Raw genomic sequence first — 25,511 nt, forward strand, 5'->3', positions numbered from 1 at the left:
GTGGTGTGCGGGCTGGAGCGGGCTGGAGCTGTGCTTAAACGCATCTGGCTGCAAGAGAGCAGCTGGGAGCGGAGCAGAGGCAGCTCGTGGCTGCCAAAAACTCCTTGAGCTTGTCCCACCACCTCCCAGCAAGGGCCTTTGGGGTGGATTAATCATTTCCCAGCACATCGTTTTGCCTGTTCACTGCAATGTTTGTTTCTCTCCTCCCCCTCCCCTGCACAAGAGCCTTCTCAGCACCTCTTCAGCTCTTTTCCTGTCTCCCCACCTCCTTCCACCAGCACCTCCTGCCTGACTCAGAGCAATAGGATTCCCAGGATGTGCTCTCTGCTTGCTACAGGGCAGCCTGCCTCCATTTTGAGAGATGCTCCCAGCAAACATCAGGATAGCTAATGGAGGGCAGGGGCTGGTTGCCTGCACCAGTGCTGAGGGGGGGGAGAAGAGAGGCTGCTGTTAAACATTAGCCTACAGCACCACATTCCTGAAACAAGAGCCCTGTTGTTCCCAGGGCTGGACACAGAGTCTCTTCCAGGGCTCCTGATTATCTCTTGAGGGTCTGTGTTACCGAGCTGCTGTCCTTGTAACCTAACTGGGAGCTCTAAAGCAAGTCTTGAAAGAGCTGATCAAAGCCACAGCCAGCTGGCAGAGGGCTGCCTGGGCCAACAAGCAGCAATCAACCACCCAGACCAGCTGGGGAAAGGGAAAGAAAACAAACCCCAAACCAACTCATTTGAAACCATCCCCTTCTATAAATAGAACCCAATATTTCATTGCCTTTGGAAGAAGTGGGAAAGCTCAGACTAGGGAAGGGCAAACATCTCACTTGGGCAGCCAAGGGGACAGCGTCGGTGCAAAGGGTGTTAGCTGCCCTGTGAAAGCTGCTGCTGGGGAGCAGCTTCAAAGCTGGGCTCAGTGCTGCTGGGGAGGGAGGCCATTACTCCTCTATTTCATACACAAGGCTGCTGTGCCTCTTGTTGTTGTTGTTGGGGTGAGTATGGAAAGGCATCAGCACAGAACCGACTGTGGGAACTTAACTTTGTTCCCAGCAGCCATTTGTATTCAAATGATCTTTCCCTTAATTACTGGAAGAAAAGGTCTGCTGGCAAGAAGGCACTTGCAGGAGCACTGGCTGCTCTGGAATTGCTGCTCTGCTTGCTCGTGGTATTCCTCAGAAGGCACCAGGCCCCACCAGCCACGGGGTAACCTCACCCCCAAACCCTCCGCCGCCTACAAACCCCACTTCCAGTCCTCACAGCTCCGTGCAGTGTGCAGCAGCCGCAGAAAAACCGAGGACTCTCGGGCTGCTTCTCTTCCCACCCCGGCAGAGGGTGCTCGGCCGCCGGCCACGGGCCCGGGGCGGGGAGGGAGCCGCAGCCGCTCCCCAGCCGCGCTGCCGGCCGCGGGGGTGGCTAACGGCACTCGTAATGCGGGGTCAAGGTCCTCCCACGGTTGTGCTGAGGGTGGGTGCACCACCCCGCTGCAGCTTCCTCGTTCCTGCCGCAGGACCTTTGCACCTGGAGCTCCGGAGAAGCAGAGCCGGGCTGGCAGTGGGGATGCACTGAGCTGCCAGGACCTCAGGAGGCGGCACCGCTGCCACCGCTCGCAGCCCCGGGAGCTGGCTGCGGGCTGCTCCTCTGGCCTCAGCTCTTCCCCTTTCTCTTCTGCTGCTGGATCTTGTCTAGTTTGTTTGGTTTTGTTAAATCAAATAGCAGAAATTAACAACTCTTTGGGGACTTTGCTAAGGGGAAGTTGCAAATCCTGCTTGTTTTTTGTCCAAGTGTTTGTTGCAGTTTCTAAGCAGCCTGTTAGAGTTGAACTCAAAACCTAACGTGGCACACAACATCCCTCCTACCACCAGAGAACCAGGGAGTTGTTTGGGATGGAAGAGACCTCCAAGATCAGTGAGTCCAACCAGCAACCCAACCCCACCATGGCCACCAAACCATGGCCCCCACTGCCATGGCCACACATTTCCTGAACCCCTCCAGGCATGGACACTCCACCACTTCCCTGGGCAGCCTGTGCCAAGCCCTGACCACTCTGGCAGCAAAGAAATTGTTCCTCAGCTCCAACCTCAGCCTCCCCTGGCACAATTTCAGGCCAGTTCCTCTCCTTCTATCACCTGAGCCTAGGGAGAAGAGACCAACTCCCACCTCACTGCAGCCTCCTCTCAGGGAGTTGTAGAAGGCAATGAGGTCTCCTCTCAGCCTCCTCTTCTCCAGGCTGAACACCCCCAGCTCCCTCAGCTGCTCCTCCCCAGCCCTGTTCTGCAGACCCTTCCCCAGCCTGGTTGCCCTTCTTTGGACACACTGCAGCAGACCTAACCATTACCTACCTAACCTAGTCTAACCTAACCATCATCTATCTAACCTATCACCTATCTAACCTAACCATCACTAACCTAACCTAACCTATCACCTATCTAACCTAACCTATTGCCTATCTAACCTAACCTATCACCTATCTAACCTAACCTAATCTAATCTAACCTATCACCTATCTAACCTAACCTAACCCATTGCCTATCTAACCTAACCCATTGCCTATCTAACCTAACCTATCACCTATCTAACCTAACCTAACCTAACCCATTGCCTATCTAACCTAACCTAACCTAACCTATCACCTATCTAACCTAACCTATTGCCTATCTAACCTAACCTAACCTAACCTATCACCTATCTAACCTAACCTATTGCCTATCTAACCTAACCTAATCTAACCTATCACCTATCCAACCTAACCTAACCCAACCTATCACCTGCCTAACCTAACCAGTGCTGTAAGCTGGGTGCTCCCTCACCCAAACCTTCCACCCCTGAGCTGCAAGCTCATGGCCCAGCAGCCCTTCCTGCCTGGTTTGCCTTATCCCTGGGGGTGTTCAGAAGCTGCAGAGCTGTGGTGCTGAGGGCCAATGGTTGAGCCCCAGCCCTGGCAGAGCTAGAGAATGGTTGGACTGGATGCCCTTCGAGGTCTTTTCTTCCTCTGCCTGCACACTGGGGGTGAGCTGCTACTCCAGAGCACCTCTGGCTGAAGTGTGGTAGAAACCTTGTGATGAAATAGTGTTTGTGGGAAATGTGTGACTTGTAATTAAACCTAATTGTTCACAATGAGATGTAGTAACCTGCTTTGCTTTGGTTTATTTAACAACCCAGAACAATTCTTATGAGCAATACCCCAGCTCATGCCCAGGCTTGAGATTTCACCTTTCAGAGGCTCTGGAAATCAGTGGTGACTCAGCCTGGGGGGGCATGGGGGTGGTGCAGGAGGCAGTTGTGGTAGCAGCAGGCAAAGAGTGAGCTCTCCATGCACAGCTCAGGTGTTTGGGGAGAGGTTTGCTGAGGATGTGAAAAGGGCTACAAAGATGCTGAGGGGACTGGAGGTGGTGGAGCACCATCCCTGGAGGTGTTCAAAAAGGGATTGGATGTGGCACTTGAGGCCATGGTTTAGTGGTCAGGAGGTGTTGGGTGGCAGGTTGGACTTGATGATCTCTGAGGTCTTTTCTAACCTTATTGATTCTGTGATTCTATGCTCTCTGATGAGGAAAGACTGAGAGAATTTGGGAGGTTTTGGTATGGAAAAGAGGAGACTGAGAGGGGGAATCTCATCAATGCTGATCAATACTTCAAGGAAGGGTGTCAGGAGGATGGGGCCAGGCTCCGTTCAGTGGTGCCCAGTGACAGAACCAGGGGTGATGGGGCACAAACTGGAACACAAACAGATCCAACTAAACTCAAAGAGGGACTTGTGTAATTGAAAGGTGACAGAGCACTGGGACAGGCTGCCCAGAGAGCTGGTGGAGTCTCTGGAGCCATGCAAAGCCTGCCTGGATCTGTTCCTGTGTGACCCCTGTCTTGGCAGGGGGTTGGACTCAATGATCTTGAGGGGTCCCTTCCAGCTCCTCCCATTCTGATTCTGCAACAGCAGATGGCTCCTCAAGGCAGAAGAAATATCTCTGCTGGCAAACAGGGAACTTCAAGAGGAAGGCAGCTTTCCCTTTTACAGCCTCCACTGGGGTCCCAGGCAGAAGCAGATGCCCACAGCTGGCACAGGCAGAGCACTGGGAAACCCAGGGTGCAGTGCCCAGAAGAAGGGAGGTGCTTGTCCCTCACAACACACCTCACCAAACAGCACCCAAGGGGCTTTGAGCCCAGGCAATTCATTAGCTCATGCTGTCTGGCTGTGCTGACACCAGGAGCCTTGTGGGTTCCCCACTTTTGCAGCCTGTGCTCTAACTTTCTCTGACTGTGCTGGTTTTGAAGTGCCATCCTCTCCCTTACCTCCTCCAAGGCCACTCAAGATGCTTTGGGAATCCTCCCACGGAGCACAGCTGCCTGCACAGGGACAGGAATCTCACTGGGAGGACTCAGAAGCCTGGAAAAGGAGGGAGGGAGGTTTCAGCTCTTTAGAAGTATTCTTAAAGCAACCTGAAGATCCCTTGTGTGGGATGGAAGGAAAAGGCTCTGCCCTGAGAGTTGAGCCTGCAACCCAGTGTTTACAGGTTCTGAATGGCAGGAGCTGGGATTGGAAGGAGCTGGAAAGGCACCAGTAAGAGGCAGTGACTCCCAGTTTCTCTCCCCCACTTCCTGAGTGTTGCATTCAGAGGGAACTGAGAGCCTCACAGATGAACACCACCACAGATGGATGGCATCTTGCCTCTTGGAGAGCAGCAAACCCCAGCACTGGCACACCTAGCTGCTAATTTGGAGGAGAAAAACACCCTCTGGCATAGTCCTCAGGAGAGGTTGCCAGCCCTTGTCCTCCAGCAGTGATAACAAACTTCCCAGAGTGGGAGCAGAGCACATGGTGAAGCCCACTCTGCAGATTCAAGCAGAACTCAAGCCAAGGGTTGGCTCAGATCTGGAGTTTTCAGCTGGAACTGCCCTGAGTGCACAAAAGGCACCGCTGAAAATACCTTTTGGACACTTTCTCCATGCCTGCACCATCTGTCTCTCACGGGAGCTCCCAGCAGAGGCTCTCAGATGACTGAGGGATCAGGGAACCTCTCCTGGGTTGGTGGCTCCTGGAGGCTGAGGGAACCTCAGCACCTGGGCATGGCTGAGCTGTTGGGAGGGTGGCCCCAGCTGCTGGAGGACATCTCACAGCCCTGCAGCTCTGTTTACAGAAAATCCACTTTGTTCCGCTGGTGACCCTGTGTGTACTGAGGTCCTCAGGACAAAAGTGAAGAGGAAGGCTTTTGCTAGCTGACTTCTAGCTGCTTCAGGAGTCAGCTCACAGGATGAAGTACTTGCCCAACAAATGAAGGATCAGTTACATATATATATAAAGCCCTGACCTTAAAGCAAGAAAATGGAGCTGAAGATGTCCCTCTGAATTAAACTGAGCCCTGTGGGAAGCCTGTTGGAGCACCTGAAAAATCACTCTGTGGGTGCAGGGAGTCCAGCAGCAGCAGAGCTCAGCAGCTGGGGAGTGCCTCTGCCTCTTTCCAGGCTCGGTCCTCAGAGGAGTCCCTTTTGAGCACTGCTGGTGCCGTGTTCCCACCACAGACACGGGAGTTCTGTGTTTGGAGAGCGCTGGGGGGCAGTGCAGAAACCCAACAGCCCTGCAGACAGGAGCCAGGGGAGGCTCCGTGCTCAGGCCCCGCGGCTGACACAAAGCAGCCTCGCAGGCTGAGCTCTCTCATCGCCCTCTGCATTCCCTGCCCCAGTATCTGAGCATCTGACCAAATTAAATATTAAACCTCCCAAGGAGATTGGGTTTCTTTTGTCCCTCTGGCAACTGAGTTCTCGAGTTGCTCTCAGCTCCCCCCTGACTTCATGTTTTGCAGGTTCACATCTTAATGTTCTTTTAATGCTGAATTTAATACCCTGGAGCTCTCTTCTCCGGGCTGAACAGCCCAAACTCTCAGCCTGTCCCCACAGGCAAGGTGCTCCAGCCCTCTGATCATCTTCTGGCCTCCTCTGGACCCACTCCTACAGTTCAATGTCCTTCTGGTGTTGGGGGGCATCAGAATTGGGTGCAGTTCAGGTTGACATTTCTTCACACAGAATGATAGAACCACTGAATTCTTTGGGCTGGAAAAGACCTCTAAGATCACTGAGTCCAACTGTCAACACCACCACGGTCACTAAACCATGGACCCAAGGGCCATGGCCACACATTTCTTGCATGCCTCCAGGCATGGGGACTCCACCACCTCCCTAGGCAGCCTGTGCCAGTCCCTGACCACTCCTGCAGCAAATACATTGTTCCTCATCTCCAACCTAACCCTCCCCTGGCACAGTTTCAGGCCACTTCCTCTCCTTCTATCACCTGAGCCTTGGGAAAAGAGACCAACCCCCACCTCCTTCCAGGGAGCTGTAGAGAGCAATGAGGTCTCCTCTTCTCCAGACTAAACACCCCCAGTTCCTTTAGCTGCTCCTCACCAGTCCTGCTCTCCAGACCCTTCACCAGCTGACAGAGTCTTCCCACCACAGCAGCAGAAGCCCCTAGATTCCTGGAGCAAGGCTTCCTTGCATGTTTCCCACTGCAGACCATCCTTCAGGAACATATGGGCCAGCAAACTGGGGACTGTCTGCTGCACAATTACAGCACTGACAAACCCATTGAAGCTCAGCAGCTGCCACTGGGGAGGTTTTCATTCATTCCCAGCATTGCCTTTTAAAGTTAAGTGGGCACTGGAACAAACACATCTTTGAGCCGAGTAGGAAATCGTTTGGAGCTTTGTGTTTAATAGAGCTGAAGCCCTGGGAAAATGATGTCTTTATTGGGCTGGGTGACAGTGTGGGGCCGATGGCAGGCACACAGTGCTCTGCTCTGTCCATCCTCTGACATCTGTAGATGGATTTGGACCATATCTGGTCTTGGACCAATGTGGAAGCAAGGAGCTGAGCTCAGCTGCGCTGCTGGAGCGCCTGCGGACGGCATGGGTGAGATCAGAAGGGGGAAGGGGGAAGGGGGAAGGGGGAAGGGGGAAGGGGGAAGGGGGAAGGGGGAAGAAGCAGCAGCACTGCCAGTCCCAAACCAGAGCTGGTGCACCTCTGCAGCCCTCTCCTTGGGTACCTCATGCTACTTTGGGGTCACCTATTCCTCCTTTCTCACCAGGGAAATTGTGCCACTGGCCAGGGTGTCACATAGGAACATACAGAGCTGACAGTGACCAACTCCCACCTCACTCCAACCTCCTCTCAGGGAGCTGCAGAGAGCAATGAGGTCTCCCTCAGCTTCCTCTTCTCCAGACTAAGCAAGTTCCCTCAGCTGCTCCTCCCCAGCCCTCTTCTCCAGACTCTTCACCAGCTTCATTGCCCTTCTCTGGACACCCTGAAGCCCCTCAATGTCCTTGCAGTGAGAGGCCCAAAACTGAACCCCAGATTCAAGGTGTGGCCTCACCAGTGCCCAGCACAAGGGCACAATCCCTGCTAACTCCTCCTGGCCACTCTATCACTGATCCAGGCCAGGGTGCTGGTGGCCTTCTTGGCTACTTGAGTACACAGCACAGGAATGCTGCTGGAATTTCTCCCAGTGCACTCCTGGATGGAATTCATGGCAAATCCTTTCAAAAGGGCCAGGTGAAGAACTCCCTGAGGGCAGGTGCTGGGGTGTGCCACTACAACCTGCAGGATTAGAGTGACTCCTGCTCTGAACCAAGGCCTGGTGAGGAGGAGGTGGTGGCTGCAGGTTCATGTGCAAGGTGTTTCTCCTGTGGTGCATCAGTTGTGATGATGCTGTAGGAGCTGACCACCACATGGCCTAACTGCAATTGCTCTCCTCCTCTTGAACATGGCAGTATCTGCTCAGGGCCAAGCACAGTCCCAGCCATGTCATGAGGATGTTGTTAAAGGACATCAGCCCTGTGCTGTGTGCACACCAGGGCAAAGGAGGAAATGACTGACACCTCACACTGAGGCAAAAGTAATTCTATCTTTGCAGACTTTGCCCCAGCAAGCTAAGGAAGCTGCAAGAGCCATAAAATATTCAGTATTGATTCATGGAAAGTAGTCACTAAGAATCCCTCCTTCATTCCCTTGCAGGAATTCACTGCCTTTGCTTGGGCCATGCAGGGAAGGGAGCTGTCTGAGCTCTCCTCCTACAAGGACAGCCCTGGGGCTGTCTCCTAAGCCATCCCCTTGCTGGTGTTCAAAAGTGTTCCCCTGGATCCCTCCAACACTGCTGACTGCCTCTCTTCTTAGCAGGCTGCTCTAGGAGCGCAGGAGGCTTCCCGAGCAAAGCTCTTGATCTCACCCGCCCGCGGAGACATTGTAAACATTATCAAGCTAAATATTACTCTTAAACTGCAAACGGTTGTAGCAGCTGAGAAAGGGAAGCTGGCTTGCCAGCAGCAAACCCGAGGTGCCCACAGCGAGACCGCAGGGGACGTTCCGGGCGCCCCGTGTCCGTCTGTCCGTCTCTTTTCTCATTTAAATCACCTGTGCTCAGACTTTGCCCTTCCCCTTCAAAGAGTCATCTGTTCGATATCCATTTAAATGGCAGCTGCGGTAGGGGACAACCTGAGGACAGAGGACTGGAGCTGGCATTTCAGGGAACAATACCTCAGCTGACAGGCGAGGGATGGAGCTCCACAAATAATGCATGAGCTGCAGGCTCCAGCCCCGCCGGCTGGGACACGCTGCTCACCTGGAGCTGCGTTTCGCTTACCAGTGACCCCTCCCCAGGTCAGATGTGCTGCCGGCACTGCCACTAACAACAGCCCAGCAATGGACTGGGACGACCAGTCCAAGCTCTGGGGAGAAACAGGGACTATGGCTTGCAGAGCCCTCGAGGTTCCAGCATGAGTGAGTCCTGTGGAGAGGAGAAGACTCTGGAGGGACCTCAGAGCTGCCTTGCAATACCTGAAGTGATCCTGCAGGAGGGCTGCAGAGGGACTTTCCCTGAGGGTGTCTGGAGACAGGACAAGAGGGAATGGTTTGAAGCTGAAGAAGAGCAGGGTTAGACTGGAGCTGAGGAAGAAACCCTGGAATAGGTTGTCCAGGGAGGTGGTCAAGGCCCTGTCCCTGGAGGTGTTTAAGCCCAGGCTGGATGAGGCTCTGGGCAGCCTGATCTAGTGTGGGGTGTCCCTGCCCATGGCAGGGGGGTTGGAACTAGATGATCCTTGGTCCCTTCCAACCCTCACTGATACTATGATACTAAGTTCTTCAGTACAAGAGTGGTTGAGACTCTGGCACAGGCTGCCCAAGGAGGTTGTGGATGCCCCTCCCTGGAAGTGCTCAAGGCCAGGCTGGATGAGGCCTTGAGCAATCAAGCCTAGCTGAGAGGTGTCCCTGCCCACGGCAGGGAGGTTGGAGTGGATGATTTCTGAGATCCCTTCCAACCAGAGCCATTCTGTGAGCCAGTGAAAAGCTGCTGCTGAGCCCCCAAGCTCCCTGAGTGGTTTGTCAGGCAAATGGCACCACGGTGAGAGGGGTAATAAAATGAAACCATTGTAAGGCAATGCAAGAGCCTTGCAGTGCATCTCTGAGCAGATCTGCAGCCTCTGAGCTCCTCTTTCATTGCAAAAAAGAATACCCCAACACCCCCCCCCCAAAACCCCCACCCCTGAATAAAGAAAACAAAACAGAGAGATGGAAAACTGCAGCTAGGGATGAGAAATGGTGTTTATTCCCCTGCCCTGGGACAGTGCAGGGGGGATGTGCTGGTGAGGAGGGTTGTTTGTATAAATAAATGTTCATTCTTGGCAGTGGAATGCAAACTATGCTGAAGGGCTGGAAACAGACCACTCGGTGGAGCTGAGGCCAGAGCAAGGGAGAGATGAAGGGAGGCTGTGGGGAGGAAATTCACATTCATTTTTAGCAGCTTGGGAGAGTTTCTCAAGCATGTTTGACATTTTTAATTATGCTGATGTAGAGCCCTGTCCCCGGGACAAAAGAAGGCAGGATTACAGGATAAACAGCGAGGAAACTCCATCCCGGCCGCCTCGGGGCGGTGCTGCCTGCGGGGCTGCGGGCTCTGCTGACCACAGACTCATCTGTCATCTGCTCCAGACAGATGGAATTTGGGTGTCTTGCAAAAAATCTTCACCTAGGTCAGGAGCCCCCAGGTCGTGGGCTTGCACATTTCCATCGAGGGTGCACTTTCTGATAGCCCACATCAGGCAGGAAAGAGATTAGTCTGAGCTGCTTGCTGTTTGGCTGGGGCTTTCCTGCAGGGTTTCCTGAGAGGGCAGGAAACAATCCTGCTGTGTTTGGATCAATTGTCCCAGATGCTGGAACTTTACAATGGAAAAGAAACCTGCAATTTCTCATGGAGGGTAAGCTCAGCTCTAGGGTATCAGATTGGCTATGAGAAAGAATTTCTCCCCCTGCATTGGAGCAGGCTGCACAGGGAGGTGCTGGAGTCACCAGCCCCGGGGGAGGGCTCAGAAATAAGTAGATATGGCACCTTGGGACACGGTCTAGTGGTCATGGAGGGGTTGGGCAGAAGGTTGGACTTGATCTTAGAGGCCTTAATGGTGCTATGATTCCATGATCAGGCAGTCAGTGCCTGTTTGGCTCCTTTCTGCACTAACATCCTGCATCCTGCCTTGTGTGCACTGTTTGGGAAGAGCCTAAGGTGCTCCCTCACCCACCTTGCTTCCCAGAGAATCCCCACAACCCTCTTCCTAACACTCCAGTTCCTGTGCCTGGGTGGTGTATGCAGCACTGGAATGGTCAGGTTGGTGCTCAGTGCTGAGCAGTTGTTCAGAACCATCACCCAGGAGCGGTTTCTGTGCACACCTGTGCGGTGTGGTCAGACATCCTGCTCCTGGGGTGAGTGGAGCTGAACAGCAACCTGTGAGATAATGGAAAGTCAGGAGGAGGTAGCCAGCTCCTGAGAGTGAATAAGGGAATGAATTATTCAGTGCTTATCCCTTCAACATGTGCTACATTCAGGCTCCAGAGGCAGGATCCCTGTTGTGGGGGTTCTCTTCCCAAAGATTACAGATGTGTGACAGGCTAATGAACCTAAATCTTCAAATGCCATGGTGGGAAACAAGATTAGAAGACTAATTTTCACAATTAAAAGGGCTAATTTTCAAAGCAGCAGTAGCAGGCTGCTGGAGAGAGAGAGAGCTGTGCTCCCTCAGGCTGGTGCCACAACGATTGGGCACCCTCTGAACTCAGGCTGCTGTTGCAGTGAGCTGTCCACAGCAGCTGGAATCACCACATGAAATGTGAACAGGCAGTGGCTCAGGGGGTCTGGAAACAGAGGGTGGAGGAGGAGGGGGGAAAAAAAAAGTCCTGGAATTGGGGGTATAGAATTAATCCAGAAGCTGGCCCAGTCCTGAAGGAAGCTACCTGTAACACAAAAAAGCAGTATGGGTATTGCCTGGATGTCCCAAATGCCAACATGCAGCCTCAGGAGCACTTGCAAGATGATGTAGCACAACTGAGCTTTGGGCTGTGATGCAAGATCTGTGGCTCTGCTCTGTGGTGCACTTTGAAGACTCCATTTCTTGGGGGTTGAAGGAGGAGAAGGGAGTTGCCATGACTGGAAGGGTGGCACTGGTAAATCTGCATCACTGCCATGACTTTAATCTCACAGCCCCAAAGCCAGTACCTGGAGGGGGGCTGCAAGAAAGCCAGAAAGTGACTTTTTACAAGGGGTTGGAATGATAGGATGAGAGGGAATGGATTGAAGCTTGAGGACAAGAGATGTAGGCTATAGATTAGGAAGAAATTCTTTCCAGTGGAGGTGGGGAGAGACTGGAACAGGCTGCCCAGGGAGGCTGTGGATGGCCTCCCTGGTGATGTTCAAGGCCAGTTTGGATGAGGCCTTGAGCAGCCTGGGCTGGTGGGAGGTGCCCCTGCCCCTGCCAGGGGGTTTGGAACTGGATGATCTTTAAGGTACTTTCCAACCCAAATCATTCTACAGTTCTGTGAATCCATGAAATCACAGAGCCCACAGCCCAGGTAAGCAGGGGGGCCAGCCCTGATGCCTGAGCAGCTTACAAGGATGGTTCATCAGCTCAGGAGGCTGCAGGGAAGAGCTGCAGTTCTGAAGTGAGCTGCAGGTCTGAAGTGAGCTACAGGTCTGAAGTGAGCTGCAGGGCTACCATCAGAGCCCAGATGAATCCACACCACTGCAGCACAGACTGGAAGAGAAGTACACAAAAAAAGGAGAAAAAAGACAAACAGAAGTCCTGTGCTGAATAGGCAGGAAATGGCTGGTTCATCCTCCACAGGAAATGAGTCACCCAAAAGGATCCCCGAGGAGCCCAGAGATGGGGAAGTTCTGAACTAAGAGGGGCTGCTAACAACAGAGAATATGGAGAAGTCTCATTTTGTCCCTGAGTGGCAAGAAGAGAAGGCAAACACGAGCTGGTGTGATTAGGCCTGCAGCACAAATACTCCTGCAGCTGTGGCCTGGCACTCCTGTTAGAAGGTGACCTAAGAGCAGGCAACGGTAACAGCAAGAAACATTCCAAGGGCAGCCACAGCCACTTGCAAAGTGCTTTTTAACTTTGGCCTCCAATTGCCATGGTGGCAGAGCTGATGAAAGCCCAGCTCAGGGAGCTGGGGGGCTGCTTTGGAGAGGTTGCTCCTGGTTCAGACTGAATGTGCATTAAGCTCAATTCCAAAGCAGTTTCTGTGCACAGACTGCTACACTCGGTGGGGCTCCTTCATGCTGCCAAGCTCATGGATCAGTGGAGGAACCACTGCCCTCACCAGCAATGAGCACTGCTCTGAACCCACCCACATGCCCTTCAGAAGTGCACTGGGACCAGCAGCACCAGCTCCCCACATCTTTGTGTACCCAGCCCCTACCCTTTCCTCCAGCAGCCCAGCCTTCTGCCTGTGCAGCCTGTGACCTCCACCTGTGTGTTCCCCTGGTGGTGCCTCTCCATCCCAAGCCAAATGAGAGGACACCTGTGCTCAGATGGCTCTGAGCCACAGGTGAACCACCACCAGAAGGCATGTTCTGAGCAGCCCAGCTCCTTCTCTGCTACCTTGAGGACTAATCATTTCCAGAGCTGTGGATGTGGCATCATGAATGATGCACAAAAGAATGCTCTGGCATCCTATGATGCTGCTAAAGCTGCCAGTGTGTTTCTAAACCAAACAGCCCTGTTAATTGGAGGGAGTTTAAAAGAAAGGGAAGCAACCAAAAAGAAGCAAAAGTTATCTGGAACACCCCCGAGTTTCTCTGGGACTCCACTGCTAGCAAAGTCACACATGAAGGAGTTTCCTGGTTCAGGGAGCTTGCAGAAGACTGTGAATAATGGGGGGAGGAGGGGAAGTTGCAGGAAAACAACTGCCATCAAAGCCAGGCTCTAGGATAAACCAGTATCTGCAAGTAGCTTGGGTTCCTGGACAGAGACTGTACTTTAGGAGGCTTCTTGTTTACAAGTCACTGCTCGAAGCGTTGGGTGGAAGAGGAAAGAGAAAGGGGTGGGGTGGGGGGGGGGAAACCCTTTGCTAGTTTGCAAATGAAGGTAGTCCTGCAGGGAGCGAAGGCAGCACAGGCTGCAGGGCGATTTAAAACCTACAAAGGAGGGGAAAACAGGCAGGGAAAAGGTCGGGTTTGTTGCAGAGGGTCGGGTTTGTTGCAGAGGGCTGGGCTTTTTTTTTCCCTTTCTTTTTTTCCCCCCTTGCATAGCAAATTAAATTCCAAGAGATAACACAGGCAGGAAGGGCTTGAAAAGAGGAGGGGGGGAAAAAAGAGCCCTGGGTGTGTCCCACCAGAGCTCTTCTAGCAAGTGAGTAACCGGAGCCGGGGAGGGTGGAACTGCTCTGCTGGATTGGAGCAAAGAAGCTGATTCATATTTTTCCCCCCCCTTTCTCCCTCCTCTTTTTGTCTTCACTGGGCTGCTTTCTCAAAACAAACAGAAAGAAGATAAGCAGAGGCAGCTCTTCCCCCCCCCCCCCCCCCCCCCTTTCTTTCTTTTTCCCAGCTACATTTTTGTCTCGAATGTTATTTTGTTGTCAGAGGCAGGTTCCTGCTGGGCCCAGAGGAGGACTGTGTGTTACCCAGCAGTATCACTAATCCCCCTGTCTGAGAAGGGGCTTGGCTACAGAATTCTGTTAATATTCCAGGAAAATGCCTGATAAAGTGCTGCACACTCAGCAGCTCTGCTGCAGCTATGGAAAAAATCTCAGTGGGTCTGCACGAAGCCTGAAAGAGCTTTTCAAAGCCAGGGCTTTGAACAGGAGCAAGCCCCTGATGGCATTTCCCTGGCTCTGCTTTTCCCCAAGGATCCTGAAAAGCAGCTGGGATACCTGTGCATGCAGGGAAGCACCCTCCAGAAGAAATCACACCCTGCTCTTACTAGTGATCAGTATCCAGCACCAATGATTTCACTCGAGGTCTTTGTGCCACGTTCCAGGAACTTTTCTCTTAGAGTTTGCTGCTTTCCAAGGGGTCTCAAATCATAGAGTGGCTCAGGCTGGAAAAGACTCAGAGATCATCTACTCCAACCTCCCTGCCATGGGCTGGGGTGCCTCTCAACTAAACTTTATTGTTCAAGGCCTCATCCAGCCTGGCCTTGAACACTTCCAGGGAGGAAGCCTCCCTGGGCAGCCTATTCCAGAGTCTCACCACCCTTGTACTGAAGAACTTCTTCCTCAGCTCCAGTCTAACTCTGCTCTCAATGAATGCTTCAAACCATTCCCCCTTGTCCTGCCTCTAGACACCCTCATGAAAAGTCCCTCTGCAGCCTTCCTGCAGGATCCCTCCAGGTATTGCAAGGCAGCTCTGAGGTTCCCGTGGAATCTTCTCCTCTCCGGGCTGAACACCCCCAGTTCAGCCTGTGCTCATAGCAGAGGTGCTCCACCCCTTGGATCACCTTTGTGGCCCTCCTCTGGACTTGCTCCAACAGCTCTGTGTCCTTCTTCTGCTGGGGACAGCAGAACTGGAGGCAGCATTCGGGGTGGGGGTCTCACAGCCAACAAAACCAAGAGTGATTCTATCTCCACACCCACCCCTCTGCTCCTTGGAGGGATTTTTACCTACAGTATAAACCCCAAATCATTCTGAAGAGGAGATGAAGTGAAACACCTCCCTGGGAAAGAGAGCTTCAAAGAGGCACAGTTCAAGAATGTGCATTATGGCCTGTGAGCAGGGCGTTAAATTCCTGCTCTGCTTTGATCAAATCACTTTATCTCAGCTGGCTCTGGGGCTAAGCAACTCCAAAGTGGATCCCATAATCCCATCATTTTCCCATTCTTTCCCTCATCTAAGTTGTAAATCTCTTATCTGTGGCAAAGAGAGAGCCTTTCATATGCAGTACCTAGTAAAATCACCCCGGTTTCAAACAGGGCCTTTAGTTGCCTGTAGCAATAGGCAAGAACCTGCTTTTTCTCCACCTTAAACTCCACTGCTGGAACAAGGGCCAAATGGCTGGGGAGCCCAGGAAACCACAGGGGAGGGGAATGATAGCTGCCAGCCCTCGGTGAGATCCAAGGCTGAGGGAGAAGCTCTTGCACTTCACACAGGGCGACAAGAGCGAGGCAGTTAAGTTCACATCTGGCCCTGGCCACCAGAACATCTGAGCATTGCCTCATGCTGAGAAAATCAAACATCTGGCCATAGGAAGCAGCCCAGCAATCTGTATGTGGGAGAGAACACTGGATGGTTTCACTTTTAACTGGTCTTGTGTCCTCCATAGTTTCATAGTTTCATTCAGGGTTGGAAGGGACCACAAGGATCATCCAGTTCCAACCCCCCTGCCATGGGCAGGGACACCCCACACTAGATCAGCCTGGCCAGAGCCTCATCCAGCCTGGGCTTAAACACCTCCAGGGACGGGGCCTCGACCACCTCCCTGGACAACACATTCCAGGGTTTCACCACTCTCCTGGTGAAGAACCTCCCCCTCACATCTAACCTGAATCTCCCCACCTCCAGCTTCATTCCATTCCCCCTAGTCCTATCACTGCCTGAGATCCTGAGCAGTCCCTCCCCAGCCTTCCTGTAGGCCCCCTTCAGATACTGGAAGGCCACAATGAGGTCACCTGGGAGCCTTCTCTTCTGCAGACTGAACAGCCCCAACTCCTTCAGTCTGTCCTCACAGCAGAGCAGCTCCAGCCCTCTGCTCATCCTTGTGGCCCTTCTCTGGACACCTTCCAGCACCTCCACATCCCTCTTGTAATAGGGGCTCCAGAACTGGACACAGTACTCCAGGTGGGGTCTCACCAGAGCTGAGCAGAGGGGGAGGATCACCTCCCTTGCCCTGCTGGCCACACTTCTCCTGCTGCAGCCCAGGATCTGATTGGCTTTGCGGGCTGCAAGTGCACACTGAGAGCTCATGTTGAGCTTTTTGTCCACCAGCACCCCCAAGTCTCTCTCCTCAGGGCTGCTTTCCAGCCAGTCACTGCCCAGCCTGTATTTGTGCCTGGGATTGCCTCGACCCAGATGCAGGACCCTGCACTTGCTCTTATTGAACCTCCTGAGGTTGGCTTGTGCCCACCTCTCCAGCCTGTCAAAGTCCCTCTGGATGGCCTCCCTTCCCTCCAGCGTGTCTGCTGCACCACACAGCTTATGCATGTCTATATGCATGTCCATATGCATGTCTAGTGCACACTCCAGGAAGAAATGAGAACGCAAAACGCAGGTCTGTACCTGCCAGTTACCTGACATGAAGCAGAAGCACTGCCCAAGGCCAAGCCTCTGAATTTCAGCTGCACTTTGCATCTGAAAGATGTTTTCTTTCTAAGCCTTCCACAGACAGACACCCCAGCCACTGCTGTGTGCCAAGCTCAGCTGCTCCCATCAGCAGCACCCATCTCTGGTGGTGTTTCACTGCTTCCCACTGGCACTAGAGGTGGATTGGCAGAACTGTGCAAAGGTTGTCACCCCCCCCTCCCCAAAAAAAAAAGGTAAGAAGTGAGGTGGGAAGGATCCCTGCCAAGCTAAGACCAGCATTATGTTGCCTAGAAACTCTCAAAACAGGGTTGCAGCTAATGAAGCTAAGATCAATGTGGACTGGACATTTGATATCTGATTCAATGCTACACAAGGGACTCGTAGCAAGGTCTGGGACAATTAATTCTTGTGCTGCAGTGAAGGGAGAGGGTTATGACAAGTGAGGCAAAGACAGAAAAAAAACCCATAAATGAGTAATTGCTAGTCCAATTCCCAGTGAGCAAATACTGCCTGTATTTAAACAGAGCTGAGCAGCATTTCATCCGTGGCAGCAAACTGCTTTTGCAGCATGATGTCAGTAGAGAGGAACCAGCAAAATGTCCTAGGTGGATGGGAGGAGGATCCTGAGATCTGCTTGGCCTCCAGCAGGATTCCCAGTCCTTGTGTCCAGCAGCATTTACAGCAGGAGCTTCTCCCTTGGAAGCCTTCGTTCTGTGGCACACGAAAGCTCAGCAGCCACCTTGGAGGGAGCCACGGGAAACACCTGACCTGGAGGTGCTGGTGGACAAGAAGCTCAGCAGGAGCTCTCAGTGTGCACTTGCAGCCCACAATGCCAATCAGATCCTGGGCTGCATCAGGAGAAGTGTGGCCAGCAGGGCAAGGGAGGTGATCCTCCCCCTCTGCTCAGCTCTGGTGAGACCCCACCTGGAGTACTGCCTCCAGTTCTGGAGCCCCTATTACAAGAGGGATGTGGAGGTGCTGGGAGGTGTCCAGAGAAGGGCCAGGAGGATGATCAGAGGGCTGGAGCTGCTCTGCTGTGAGGACAGACTGAAGGAGTTGGGGCTGTTCAGTCTGCAGAAGAGAAGGCTCCCAGGTGACCTCATTGTGGCCTTCCAGTATCTGAAGGGGGCTACTGGAAGGCTGGGGAGGGACTGCTCAGGATCTCAGGCAGTGATAGGACTAGGGGGAATGGAATGAAGCTGGAGGTGGGGAGATTCAGGCTGGAGGTGAGGAGGAGGTTCTTCACCATGAGAGTGGTGAAGCCCTGGAGTGGGTTGTCCAGGGAGGTGGTTGAGGCCCCAGCCCTGGAGGTGTTTAAGCCCAGGCTGGATGAGGCTCTGGGCAGGCTGATCTAGTGTGGGGTGTCCCTGCCCATGGCAGGGGGGTTGGAACTAGATGATCCTTGTGGTCCCTTCCAACCCTGAATGATACTATGATACTATGAATTAAGCCCACTGTAGTAGGCTTAAATTCATTACAGGTGGCCCAGCACTTAAAAAGTACATTTAGAGGTCTGACAAAAATCCCTAAAGATAGGAAACCTGTGGATTTTACCTCAGTCTCTGCAGCAGTAAGGCCCAGAGGCAGCGACACACACCAAGAGTGAAACAGCCACCTCTTAATTAACCACTGGGGTCCGCCTGACTGGCAAAACTCCTGTCTGGGGGCAGCAAAGCGTGTCAAGAGTGCATCTTAGGGGAAAAAAACATTTTCCTGATGCCTGAGCAGAGCAGGTAGGAGTTAGGTCTTACCTCACAACTTCTGCCTCCTGTCACCCACAGGGTAATCTTTATCCTTATGACATTAACTTCAATTAAGCAGCCAGGCTTTATCTTAAATACATTTTTTAAGTGCTGCCGAGCGCTAACTAAGTCCCCAGACTGGGGAGGGGGGGGATTAAATCATTAACCTAATTGAGAGGAGCCCGCTCTCCCTCACTCGAGATGGCAACAGGCAAACCCCGACGGCTTCTCTGCCCTTATCCAAGATGGCGGCGGCGGCTGGGCCGCTCCTGCGGGCGCCGGCCCGCGCTGCGGGGGACAGCGCCATGTGCACGCTGGGGCCCTTGCCCATACTCAAGATGGCGCCCAACGCGGTTATGCCGTGCACTGCCCCCAATCAAGATGGTGGATCCGTGTGGCACTTCGGCATCCTTCCCGCTCTCAAGATGGCTCCTCCCAGCCGACTCCCTTCGCCTACCGAATCGCGCCGCGCACCGCCGCTTCGCACCGCCTCTCAGCCCGCCCAGAGCCAGTAGGCTTCGCCAGGGGCGCCAGGGCGCCAACCCTCACACGCGGGCGGTCCCCGCCCCTGCTATCAAGATGACATCTGCGATAGCCAATGGGGCGTTGGCGCGGGTGAGGCGGGCCGGGCGGCGCCGCCATTTTGTGAGTCTATAACACGGAGCGGTTGGGTCTGTTCCTGCTATTCCGGCGCCTCCACTCCGTTCCCGACGGGTCTCCTCTGTGTGCAATGGACGGGTGAGTCCCCGCCGACACGGGCCTCGGCATGGGCGCCACCGTGCCGGGGACCGGCGAGCAACGCTGCCGGACCCTTCTCGGGGCGCGGAGGAAGGGGGAGAAGCGGCCGAGGTGCGGGACCCGCGCCGGGGGCTGGGGCGTTACCTGAGGAGGGGGAACGCTGAGGGTGCTGCCGGCTGGCCCGGCTGAGGCGAGGGGGCGGCTGGGGGAGGGGGGGAGTTCCTGCGCGGGCCGCACTCTCGGAGCCCCTCACCGCGGCAGAGTGGGGAGGGCGGCGGGGACAGCCCCTGTTCCGCGGCCGCCGCCCCGACGCAGCGCCTCGTGGGAGCCGTCCGCCGCGCGCTCCCGCCGCCGCCTCGTGCTCGCGCCTCGCCGGGGGGCAGCCGCCGCGTACCGGGAGGAGGGGGTCCCGAGGGGGAGGCCGCGCCCGCCCCGTAGGGCTGGGCACAGGATTTCGGGGGGGGGGGGGTGGAAACGGGGACGGGACACACTCGGTCGCCTGCGAGCGCGACGTGGGCGTGGGGCTGTCGGGGAGGGAGGCTGGGCCGCGGTCCCGCAGGGAGCGGTGCGGGGGTGCCGGGAGCTGGCGCACCTGGCCGGCGCGGGGGGGGAGGGAGGGCAGCGGGGCCGGCGGTGACTCACGGCGGGGCCTGCTCCTATTGTCTGGCGCTTTCGCAAGCGGGGGGGGGGGGGAAGGGAAGGGAGGGGGGGAAGGGACTTTCTCGGGTGGATTTTCTTTTGTGAGTAGTTTCTGGCTCAGCAGAAGTTTTCGCCGCAGCCTTTGGGGAGCGGCGGCGGCGGCTCGCAAGGAGCCAGGTTTCCATTGGCGGCTTTACCTGAGAGAGCTGTAGGTAAAGCTGCAGCCGAGGGGGCAGAGCTGCTCTCGGGCTCCCTCCCTCCCTCTTTTCCATTGTCCACCTCGGAACTCCAAACTTTTTTTTTCCCCCCGTGCCTGACTCGTGTAGGTTTTCCAGAGCCGCAGCTTTTCGCACCTTGGGCGACGTCGATTATTTATTTATTTATCCATTTATTTATTAATTTATTTACCCCTCTCTCTAAAATCACCTCCTTCCATCTGCTGCCTCGCTTTCAGGAGCCTTTGCTTTTTTTCAAACAAGCTCTTTTTAATCACGGGACGAGCTCTCCCTATTTCTCCTCGGCGTGGGTTTTCTCGGCGATCTGCCCTTTTTGGGTTTTTCGTTGTTTGTTGGTTTGGTCGTTTTAGGACGCGGTGGGTTAAAACCTCTCTTTTTAAGTCCTCCCGACTAAGCAGTTTGTTTTCGCACAGCCTTAAAACGCTGGAAGCCCAAATTAGTGCCTCCTCGCTTCTTGCCTCCGAACAGTGGTCTGGTGAGAATTAGGCGCAGTCACATGGCTGAGGTGGTGGTGGTTTTTTTTTGCTTCCCCCCCCCCCCTTTACATGCTGGGGAAAAAAAGCGGCGTCAAAGTATTTTTATCTGAATAAAAACCCAACATAAAAATCGCTTATTTTACACTGAAGTTTCGCCGCTCGGGTTTGCTCGGCTTCGGTTCGCTCCCCGCGTTGAAGGGTAGTGAGAAAGAAACCCTTCGCGCCGCCGAGAGCAGGCGAAAATCAGCTGCCTTCGGGGTGGTTCCTAGGGGAGCTCTTTTTGCTGCCTGTTAAAAGAGTTCTTTCAGTGTACAGGCTGAAGGTGAGCCTTAATTATCCGGGACCTCGGGAGGATCTCTGCCCCTCCGTTGAAGCTTTGAAAGCTGCTTCTGAGGATGGATTTTCTTCCTTCCTCCCTCCCCACCACCACCACCGCTTTATTTTTTGGCTCGCTGGCCACAGGCTGCTGCCTTGCTCTTCAACCTGAAGCGATACGGAGCTGTGCTTTTCCAATGACCCCGTTTGAATAAGTGGCTTTGTTTAAAAGCACATGAGGAGTTCAGATGGCAAGTAACTGCTTTGGAACATGACCTGGAGGTTTTACTGGTGCTGCTTATGTGGTGTTTTTTTTCCTTATTGCATAGGAGTTCTCCCATTCCATCTAAAAAAGCCCCTCATTTTCATGGAGGGCTTCATTGCCTGGATTTTCTTGAACCGTGAGCAAAGTTTCAATCCTCTGCTGAAAGCTGATGTAGGAGAAGAGAATGAAGCTGAGGATGTGCTAAACTGAGGGGGAGGGGTGTGAACTTGGGGGGGCATGTTGCATGTTTCTGGAATAAACATTCTTCCATCCTGTTGGTGCTTGTCTCATGTGGTGTTTTGTTCTCAGCTGGGTTGCAAACAATGTGCCAGGGATCGATAATTATTGGCAAATAAACCAGCTTTTCCTCTTGGATGATGGTTAAATGTTATCCCCCCCCCCCCCCCTTCCCCACCTCCCTGATAAAGCTACTTTATGTAAAACGTTTCCTGTGTGTGAGGCCCACAAGAGGAACAGGAAGTGAGAGAAAATGCTCTGGGGTAAGTTTGAGAGCTTGAGAAACTTGGGAGACTCCCTCTTCTTATGCTCTGCTGGGAAGAAGTGGGGATTAGGCTTCTGAAATGGGTTGCTGTCGGTATTTGTGTGCTCCTAGCCTCTCCAGCAGCTCTAATAGATTGATCACGATTCTTTAAACTGATCTGTGCAGATGGGTTCAATTAGTTCATTACTGCTGGCCCTCAAGGTGCAGCAAAACCCCATCTGTCTGGGTGAGCAGGCACTGGGGGACTGAGCCCAGCGTGCTCCTGCAGAGAGCCTTCTTGAGGTGGTTGAGAAGCTCTCGCGTGGCTTCCTGGCACTGAAGCTCTGGCTGGAAGTGCTGGGTTATGATGACATGGCAGCTTGGCTTTGAAGAGGAAGTGTGAGGAGCTGAGCTGGCCTGTACTTGTGGTATGGCTTAAGATGGAGCTGGGGGAAACACAAATGGCTTCATAAGATTGGGCAGTATTTAATTCCCTGAACTCATTGTTGCAGGAGGGAGCAAAGAAAGTAGCAAGTGTGAGTTCTCCAGCACTAAATCACTCTGTAGAATTGTTCTTGAGTGCCTCACAGGTTTCACAGTGCTGGTTGAGGAATGACTGCCCTGCCTTCTGCTTCTCTGCCATGTTTCCTTAGAGCTGCTGCTTTGGGATCCTGTACCCTGAGGCTGTGGTCAGCTCCCTGAAAGGTTGGAGTTGGAACAGGCAATGCTGTGGAGCCGTCCCCCTAACATGATCATCTCTGCTCTCAGTTTTGTGATGCTGCTTTTAGAGCAGGGCTGTAACTTCAGAGCAGGGGCTGTAACTGAAGTGCTCAGACTGTGTTGAGCTCTCTTGTGAGAGTAATGTGTAGGTGCAATAATACCCTGGGAGATTACCCAGGTACCACATGCCAAGGTGTGGGCAAGTCCTTCTGATCCCGTAGCTGAAAGAAGCTGCTCCAAGTGGCTGTGTGTTGTGGTGTGTAATGTTTGCTGCTGCTGAGAGCTGGCATGAGTTGCTTGAGGTGCAGCTAATGCTGCTTTTCATGCTGGTTAATCAGGAAGTCTCATCTTAGGAGGTTCAAGAATATATGGTGGAGTTTAATGAATGTCTTTGCTTTCAAACTCGTGTTAGGGAAAAATAAGTGGGGTTGGTTTTGAAGTAGGAAAGAATTGATGGAGAAATCTTCTGCACAGGCATACTCCTGTCTGGGAGCCTCCTGGACCTCTTTCCTGCTCTCTGTACTCCCCATGCCCTACTCTGGGCTGGCTCCAGTGGTTGTAGCATGGCTTGGGGTTGCTGTAAGCCTGGCACTGGCTCAGCTTGGCTGAGCAGCCAGCTCCTAGTGGTGTGCTGTCTGTGGCACCATTGGAGCTCCAGCATCTCCTTACTGATGTCGTGGTTTCCCTAGGATTGTGTCTTTCCAGCCTAGCAGAGGGTGCTCCTTGGGACAGGAGGTTAAGAACTGCAGAAGTGACTGCTGGTGATGGAGCTGACTCCTGACGCTCCTGTTCTTGGCTTAGTCAGAGGTGGTGTTTGCATCAGGTTGCGTTCCCATGAGGAATGCTGGGCTACCTGTGGGCTTTTGGTCCTAGCCCTGCTGTGGTACCTTCACAGAAAGGAGCAAGCTCCACTGTAGGCAGTGGAAGAGCTGTGGTTTTCTGGCACTGCTGGGTCTTGGGTCTCCACCATCACCATCTAATAATTTTTCTTTGTGTAAACTGTCCTTGGCTCACTTGCAAAGACAACTGTGCACTTTGACTTGCTTTTTTTCTTACTACTGTAAACTATGCTGGATATTTGTGGCAAACCTATCTAACTTTTTTAATCCTTTTCTTTCTTTTTTCTACAGCATTGTCCAAGATATAACAGTTGGTACAAAGGTAGGCACTTCTCACTTTTTCTCTCTTTTTACACTGCTCAGCATCTGACCTAGTTTTAGCCTCACCAAATGCAGACCTTCAGCTTTAAAAGGTTATTTCTGGTACCATGTAGATTGGTTTTCACCAGAAGGTAATCTGGTTCCATATGCATTTAAAACTTTTGTTGTGGCTCAGCGTTGAGCTCCTGACATTTGGACACTGATTATCAACTGTCAGAGTAGAACTTTATTGCATTTAGAAGCAGCCTTTTCCTCTGCTAAAGTATCCAGCCATGCTTGTTACCTGTGTGCTAGACAATGCTTCTCCATGGAGAAACTGGTCTGTTTTCTTCTGAGAACTCTGTTTCCTTTGTTTATGTGAATTCCTGTTCAGTTATGTCAAGAAAATCCTTCTGCCACACACACAAAACAAGAGTGTTTAGCTGTGGATTTTTATCTCTGGCAAGTACAGTAAATATGACCTTTACTCTTCTAGTCTCAGGTTTTGAAAGTGCAGACTTAGCCCTGAAACTCAAAGTGCTGACAGGAGCCTCCTTATCTGAGTGGTACTGGGGCTGCTGTCCTTGCAGGAGGAACTCTGGCTGCTGCCAAGAGCCCCACAGGAAGGTGCCGGGTAGAGCAGCACCCCTTCATGTGTGAAAGGCTTTAGTGTGACTTTGTGAACACCCTGGCTAATGCTCCAGCATCAGGATTGCAGTAAGTTCAGCCTTGTGAGCTCTTGTGGTGAGATGGTACCTGTGTGAGTGCTGGCCCTCAAAGCAGTGATTCCCACAGCTTTGTTCAGTGGCCTGAGCTGCGTGTTAGCATCTTGCAGACTGAGGAGGAGCGGTGTGGCAGCTTGAAGTGATGCTGGGTGTATAGGACTGGTTTGAAGTAGACCTTGAGCCTGTGTAGTGTGAGCTCTGTTAGCTCTGCTGAAGTGAAGCAGGAGCATTGGAGAGAATTTGCTGCTAAACTGTAAGTGTTTTTTTTTGTGTTGGGAGTAACAAAATCAGGGCTGTGAAACACTGAAGTGTTTGGTGCTTTAGGGATTCTGAGAAACAAATGCATGAAGGGGCTCTATGTGGTAGCTGGAGGGGGAAGGTGGTTCTGGCTTTTCTTCATGTGAGAAGCTGAAAATTGACTTGATCATAGTGCTGTGCTTGTGTCTGCTGCTGCTTGAGACCACAGATCAGCTGCAAGGAGTGCAGTTTGCCATCAGAGGGGGAGGAAGGGTGGAGTGGAGTAAGGTTGGTTAATAGTTTATAGCCAGTGTAAAAGGTGGACTAAGTCACTGTGTGACCAGAGCAGTTTGATACAGCATCTTCCAGTCCCCTCAGCTGGTTTTAACAAGGTGCAATCTGCAGCTTTTAGCTTTTCTGCAGCTTGAAGAATTGTTTTCATGTTAACTAAATTTGACCAGGAAGCTCTTGAAGCTGTAATTGCAGTCCTCCTGCTGAATGTTGAGAAGCTGCAGGATGTGGTGCTGTGCCTCATCCTCCCCCCTGTCTTGAGGGTTGCTTTCAGGCCCTAGCACAGCACAGTCTGATGTCTAAAATGAGGACTGGGAGAAGCCCCACCAGAGTGCTTTTGTTCCTGCCAGGCCAGAACTGTGTGAGCAGGATTGTGCTGCTCGTGCGTTGGGGTGGGGAGACGAAGGTGTGCACCAAAAGTGAGTTGTTCTTGGCGAGTCAGAGGGGGCAGGCTTTGAGGCATTTGAATCAAAAAAATGAGAGTGGCAGGAGCAAAAAAGGAAAGTTGAATCATCTTGGTAAAGGTAAGTTTTAAAGGTGTTTTTACCCCAGCAGTGTTACCTGATGAAGTCATGGCATGTTGCAGTGTAGGTCGTGCAATGGAGGGGGACGTGCTTGAAGGCTGTGGTGTAAGATGTTACTCATGTCTGGGATTTGCTTAGGTAAGTTAGAATCCTGTTTGTGCACAGCTGGGAGCAAAGCAGAGGCTTCTCTGGTGCCTCATCCCTCTACGTGGCTGCATGCAGGTCGGCTGCATCCAGGCAGCTTCCCCGTGCTCTGCCGCTTCAGTGCTGCTTGAGCTCCTCTGACCGCAGGGCTTCTGCAGGGAGAGAGGTGCAGGCATCTCCATTTCAAAAAGTAGTGTAAGCAAATGATCCGTTGTTTCTTAAACATCTCTCTGTGGTGATGTAAAACCTCATCAGCTGCAGCTCTTCTGAGACTCCAGTCCACCCTCCCTGGGTTTGCTGGAG

General features: G+C 53.0%; 2 protein-coding genes across 8 annotated transcripts in view; one reads left to right on the forward strand and one right to left on the reverse strand.

The window, feature by feature from the left end:
- The window catches only part of KIAA1958 (KIAA1958 ortholog), a 29,766-nt gene extending 10,544 nt beyond the window's left edge, over positions 1-19,222 (reverse strand). The window contains exons 1-2 of the mRNA XM_068156221.1: positions 19,161-19,222; positions 4,278-4,371 (exon numbers count right to left, since the gene is read on the reverse strand). The gene's annotated coding sequence lies outside the window, so the exon portion shown is untranslated. The remainder of the gene's footprint in view (positions 1-4,277; positions 4,372-19,160) is intronic.
- PTBP1 (polypyrimidine tract binding protein 1) overlaps positions 18,924-25,511 on the forward strand; it is a 36,366-nt gene continuing 29,778 nt past the window's right edge. For 4 of the 7 annotated variants that reach the window (XM_068156205.1, XM_068156206.1, XM_068156207.1 and 1 more), the window contains exons 1-2: positions 18,934-19,016; positions 23,279-23,309. In XM_068156205.1, coding sequence (XP_068012306.1) covers positions 19,009-19,016; positions 23,279-23,309 — 39 coding nt within the window. In that variant the 5' untranslated portion in view covers positions 18,934-19,008. Of the gene's footprint in view, positions 19,017-23,278; positions 23,310-25,511 lie in introns of all 7 variants that reach the window. The other 3 variants (XM_068156213.1, XM_068156212.1, XM_068156210.1) reach the window with 3 other exon arrangements.

Source organism: Melanerpes formicivorus, unplaced genomic scaffold (assembly GCF_026170545.1).
Source record: "Melanerpes formicivorus ecotype bairdi unplaced genomic scaffold, bMelFor1.0.p_v2 SCAF_34, whole genome shotgun sequence".
Lineage (NCBI taxonomy): Eukaryota > Metazoa > Chordata > Aves > Piciformes > Picidae > Melanerpes > Melanerpes formicivorus.